This window comes from Antrostomus carolinensis, unplaced genomic scaffold (assembly GCF_000700745.2).
Source record: "Antrostomus carolinensis isolate BGI_N321 unplaced genomic scaffold, ASM70074v2 scaffold9560, whole genome shotgun sequence".
Classification (NCBI taxonomy): Eukaryota; Metazoa; Chordata; class Aves; order Caprimulgiformes; family Caprimulgidae; genus Antrostomus; species Antrostomus carolinensis.
Genome location: NW_010286470.1, coordinates 150110 through 156109, shown reverse-complemented (window position 1 = coordinate 156109; position 6000 = coordinate 150110). Strand labels below are relative to the sequence as shown.

The window sequence follows — 6000 nt, the reverse complement described above, 5'->3', positions numbered from 1 at the left end:
CATTAAATATAGTAAGATTCCTTGGCACAGATGATTTCCACCATGTTATTCACCAAGTTATTTTGGCTAGAGATCAGCTCAGGCCAAGCTGTTACGTCTCGACACCTTCAGTGTTTTGAAGACATTCAGATATAAGTTTGGAATTTGCCCATCTCTGTCTTGAAGCATTTCAGTCCCACAGAGATTAACATATATCCTTCAAGAAGAAGCCCTTAGGCTCAATGAAGAAGAGAAAAGCCCTGTACAATAGCATGTTAGAAGTTGGCTTTGAGGCACAAGTTCTGCCCAGTCACCTGGATGAGCCACCATCCATTGTGAAGGGTATGTAATCATTACACCCAGCAGTGATATGGTGTGTTACTGAAAAAAATGTTACAGGTTATCACACACAAGTGCAAACAAGGATGAGAAAAAACATACCTTCAGGTCACTGCAGGCCATGAAAAAAGCTACCCACCTGATTGCAGCAGGCCAGAGAGAGGGACTTTTTTAATGAGTATTTGCTATATTCTCTGGTATAAAATCCACAACTGCTGCTTTGGGCTGATGCATAGAGCTTGGCTTGATGTTCAGCATCAGTAGGAATGACAATGGCTGGTGTGTGGGTAAAGAGGGTGCTGGCTATGCCTCACAGAGGCGCACAGGAGCCAGCGAGAGGGACTCACCTCTAAGGCTTGGGAACAGGAGCAAGAACTTGTCACACCACGTGTCTTCTTCTGGGAGGCCCCTTGGCTGCCCTGTGTACAGTTTGAGGGCTACGTGATCCCATGCAGCTGCGAACGCCTTTCTTGCAGGATTAAAGAGGTCACTTAGGACGCTACCCAAGCAGCAAGGTCCTCCTCTCTAAGTCTTTAAATAGCCCCTTTCCTTTCCACTTCTCCTTTGAGTTTCTTGGCTTGCTCAGGCCTATCTGTCTCCTCAGCAGAGGAAATCCAGATTTGGCCACAGAAATGCACTTATTGTTTACCTAGGAGGATGGCAACCTCTGTGGTGGTGCTGAGCATGGTGGGATGGGTATTTTGGGAACAAGGGCAACAGGACTATGATTTCTCAGGATATTTCTGAAGAAGGATGATGGCAGTATTGTAACAAAGTGCTTCAGTAATAACAAAATTCAGGCTGTAGCACTTTAATTTGAATACTCCCTTATTCTGAGGTTGTCTTTTGAAATTTCAGAGACCCCCTGAACCTTTTTTTTCTCCTCAGAAATAATGATTATTTTTTTTTTCCTAAACCCCCATGTGTCCAATGCTGTTGATAATAACCTTCCAACAAGAAGAAATCACAGTTAGCTAGCTGAATACTGAAGCTGAAGATGGGAGCACACAAAACACAAAACTCTCCAGGGTGTTTTGCTCTTTTATTTAAGTGTGAATTTTTAGCTCCTCTTAAATTAGAAAAAGCAATTTACTCTGACAAGGCAAAGGATGCAAGGCACCGAACCTGGCTTCACGGTTACTGTGAGACTGGATAGTCAGCTGTCAGAAGAAGATATCCAGCTGGCAAATCCATACTGCCAGCGGCTGTCCCCAGCAGTTGGGTCTGGTACCCACCTCTGCCTCGCTGGTGGCAGAACATCAAGAAGGGAGGGTCTCTGATTTAAGCGTTAATACAGGTATTAGCATCCCAGTAGTTTCTAGAGGTCTTAAGAGAGAGGACTAATGTTGCTTGGCCCCCAGCCTAATCTTGATTTTAGCTGGTATTAATTTTGCACCAAGATTTCTCTTCAATAAGCTTTGACTGCAGAGAGTGAGAAATCTTACTTGCAGATGCAAGTCTCATTACACAGACAGTTAGACTTCTGACGGCTGCTATTTGTGTGAGCAAATTTATTAAGGGTAAGAGAAGAAAGAAGGATGTATTTTGTACATGTCAAATCCTGCTTCCCTATTTAGAAACAGGCTATTTAAAAACAAACAAACAAACAAACAAAGAAAGCCTGGAACTAGACATCCTATTCCTTGGTCTCTGTTAAAAAAAACAGGTCTGGAAGTTTGTGAGCCCAGTGCAGCAATAGGATTTCTTTAAAAACAGGCAGGTTTTATTTTGTTTTGTATGTTTTTTTCTAAGCAGTCATATAGCTTTATGAGAGTATATCCAATAATTAATTTAACAGGAGTATTGTTAGAAATCATGTTATCCATTGTCTTGCAGGAGTGACTTCTTTAATTTTGCATTTATTATTTTTGTGAGTGGAACAACAGTTTTGTATTTCTTTCCCCAGTTAAAATATTTTTTAGTAAATATCGTGCCACACAAATTAATGCTGTTTGATTTCTTTCTGAGTATTTTCCTTTTTTCAGCATTAATACTTAGACTCACAGTAAACACTCTCAGTAGCTTGCATGTCTCGTTTGGAGAAATACTTGCTTTTGGACAAAAGACATGAAAGCCCAAGAGCTACACAAAAGACTGAGTTTATGGGAAGTCTTTGTTTTAAGCCAGTGCTATAAGTCTGATAGCTGCTGTCCTTCAGGTGGCACTGGAAAAAACCCACCTCTGGTGACTTTTTATAGCCTGCAAAAAACATTCCTGGAGACTTCCCTGACAAAACAAGATTACCTGTTACTGTGGTTTAGTTGCAATTTTATAATCTTGTCTTGAGTAAATAACAGCTTGTCTTGGCATGTTCCCAGAAGCTGGACAAGGAGACAGGAACTCCATCCTTGCTCAGTGGTGGGTCAGCAAAATAACCTGAGCAACCAGTCAGAAGGATCTTGGGATCAAGCTGTTGTCCTCCAAACCCAATGTCACTAACTAATCACTTGCTGCCTGTAATGTATCAATGACTATGCACTAGGGTATTTTTTTATTCCTGGCTTTCTCTGTCTTCCTGCTGTTTATCTATGAGGAGCTTCAGCCAAGCTAACCAAAGCCTTGGTGTTTCAGGGATTAATTCCCAGAAAAAGCTCAGAGAGGAACTATCAGCTGAGAACTGATTAAATGCATCTGAACTCAGCCCTCTGATACTCTGGGTTGGGTGAGAAAGACAGCAGGCTTTGCTGAAGTAAAGCTAAGACCAGGGGCTCCAGCCAAAAAGTAAAGCCATGCTTGATATTTTAAATGATGTTTTTTTTACTACTTTAGCCTTTGTCCAGCTGCAAGCCGTGAAAGACAGCTACAGGCTGTTGTTAATAGGTAACAATTTGGCTCTAACTCTGAATCCTTTTAGTGAAATTCTGCAGGAGGTTGGTGATTTTGTAATCTAACTTGAGCCTCTGGGAACTTTTCTCTGCTTTCATTCCACCCATATACCATGAATGCATCTTCATTAGTCTGTGCGCGTATAGATGTTGTATCTAACATTCATAAGTGCTGGCAGGAATGGAAAATATTTAGCATTAGGAATTTTACTTCTCTCCTGTCTTTGCTTATGGTTTGTTCTTGAACCATCAAACATATCTTTCAATAAAAATAACTAATGTGTTTATTTTAACCAGAGCTGCGTAAGTAATTTGCATTAAAGAAATTACTCTATTCATCTTTTTTTAGATCAAGCACAAGTTGTGATTTTCTCATTTGTACTTACTGTTCAAAAAGATGTACCGGATATTTTTTATGAATGAATTTGTTTGCAATTCATCCACAAACAGTTTGGTATGAGTGTTAATTTAAAAAATTAATTCTAATAGATTTCTGTGTCCAAACTTCTTTGATTATTTTGAAAATCTCAAGCTAATTAGTCAAAAATCTGAGCTGTTTCTTTTCAACAGGCAAGTTGCCATCTTGTAAGACAACAGCAACTTTAGAAATGTTTTTCTGTGTTGTCTTGCTGTTATAAATTGGAGCTGTGTTCTTCTGCAATATTCTGTATTATTCAGTGGTGCCACTAAAGTTAGTGGGAAATATGTCAGAATTTTTAATGGGACTAGGGTTTTATCCACTGTTTCAGCAGACACACAAGTCATCCAATTCCCTCACTAGTGTGCTGGAGGAAGGGGAACAATGGGGCACCAATGCAGTCAGAGTTTTAGTGTTAAAATATCAAGAGTAAATACCCTGGTAAAATATTTGGCAATATCACCCAGCTCTAATTTGCACATTTTAAAGGTTGATCTTTCATGTCCCCTCAAGTTCTTTGTTTGCCTGAGTCCCTGGATAAAGCACATGGAAAGTCAGAGGATATCTTATGTCATCACTATTTGTGTTAATGGCTTAGGAAACCCACAATCCAATCAGTTAAAATAAACAAGTCAGTGTAATAGGAGCATAAATCAATGAAGACTTCATTACTGAAACCTTAATGTGTAATCCATCCACCTACAGAGGAAAGGGATACTGAGAGGGAGCAAGACAAAACCAGAGGACAGTCTGATTTAGGCAACTCTGATATTTAAAAAGGTGCTGAGAACAGTAACTCTTCCTGGAGTCAGTAAATTTGGTGGACACTCATCACTCCTGACAGCTTCCTCCCGACTATTAAGTCCCTATGCTAAAAAATGCTAAGAAACTCTTGGGAAGAGAGCTGTGATCGCTCTTTGTTTGCTCTGAAGTTTTTAGGAGGCATGAGACAGCTCTGGGCTGTGGACTAATGAACAAAGACATGAGTTAGCAAGATTAAAATATGACTGAAACTATACGTGTTACCTAGAAGCAATGGTATTCAGAACTGCTCTGACCCTGCTGCAGACTTTCCTCTCTGTGTGGTCCCTTGAGCCAGTAACATGAATTTGGACCCTTTCTCTAAGATGAGGTGGCAAGACTTGGTGAACCGAGAGTTACTGGATTTCATTAAAACCATGTACTCTGTTTGTCTTGGCTCTGAAAGAAGCAGTAATCCTATCACACTGGGCCTTTTGATTTCAACATGGTTCATAAAAAGGCTGAATTTTTATGTTCAGTGCAGAGATCTCTGCTTGTTGAGTTAATGTAGTGACAAACAGAAACAGCAGACTCTCTCTCTGGGCACAAGCCAGCTCTGAGATGGGGATGAGACACGCACTTTCCTGTGGATTTTAGCTACCAACAAAAGTAAAGTGAGTCTTTAGAAGGGCAGCAGTGTTCACAGACCCTCTTCCCCCGAGTCCCCTGTTTCATAAGTTATTCTCTGCTTATTTGCTCCAATCTCTCATCCTGACCTGACTCTTCTTTCTTCCCTCCCCTTCCCCTGACCACATCTTCTTCTTTTGTCTCACTCCCCTGCTGATACTCTTGTCCCTGTTGCTCACTTATGCCAGCATGAAATGTGTATTGAACAGTTAGTTTGGTAGCAAACTGGTATGATGGGAAGTCTGGTTTTCAGATATTTGGGGTTGTTTTGGTTGATTATTATAATTAAAAAAAAATTCTAAGCATATATAAAGTTAAACAGAAGTTAGGAAACATCAACACTAATGTAGATATTGCATGCAGAAGATGGCACATATAATTTGCCAATACAAAGGAGGTTTGGTTGGAGGGAGCTGTCGAGCATCCTATATGAATTCTGCAACAGAGGTGGAAACCCAGTTCCCCATCTGACAATCACCTGCTCTGACTGTGAAGACTGACCTTTTTCCTGCTTCATTCCCATGTTTCACTCAATGCATACCCTCCCCAACAAGGCAAGGGTATGCACCCTCCAGCAAAGAAGGAAGGGGTATGATATGCAGCTCACTAATTACCTACACAATCCTCAGCACCATGCCAACTTGTATGGTGACTTTAATAGTTGGGGAAAAAAGTCCGTTTGCATTACTAGTCATTATTACAGATCTGAATTAAATTTCCCTGTTATTTTTTTCTAGAGTTTCTTTTTGGTAGGTGTTACTTCTCAATTTCTAGCCTTAAATATTTAGTTCCATAATGTTAAATATGTCAGAGAATGGTTGAATCTTTTTGGCTGGTAAAATGATCCCATATATCCAGAATACATACTTGTATGTTAAGTTTCTGAAGCACTTCAACATTCAGAACTATAGGAGCCACATGTTTGTAAGGTATTATCCTGTCACAATAATTTAATGGGAGATAAAGTGATTCCATTATAGTTTACGTGAAACACCTGAGGTTCTTCAGGAT

At 40.1% G+C, this 6000-nt stretch overlaps 1 protein-coding gene across 1 annotated transcript in view; it reads left to right on the top strand.

Moving 5' to 3' along the window:
* Positions 1 to 221: 221 nt before the first annotated feature.
* AGBL1 (AGBL carboxypeptidase 1) overlaps positions 222 to 6000 on the top strand; it is a gene marked incomplete at its 3' end in the record, with an annotated part of 148578 nt that continues 142799 nt past the window's right edge. Inside the window, exons 1-2 of the mRNA XM_010171705.1 lie at positions 222 to 321; positions 3088 to 3188. Of these exons, the coding sequence (XP_010170007.1) occupies positions 222 to 321; positions 3088 to 3188 (201 nt within the window). The remainder of the gene's footprint in view (positions 322 to 3087; positions 3189 to 6000) is intronic.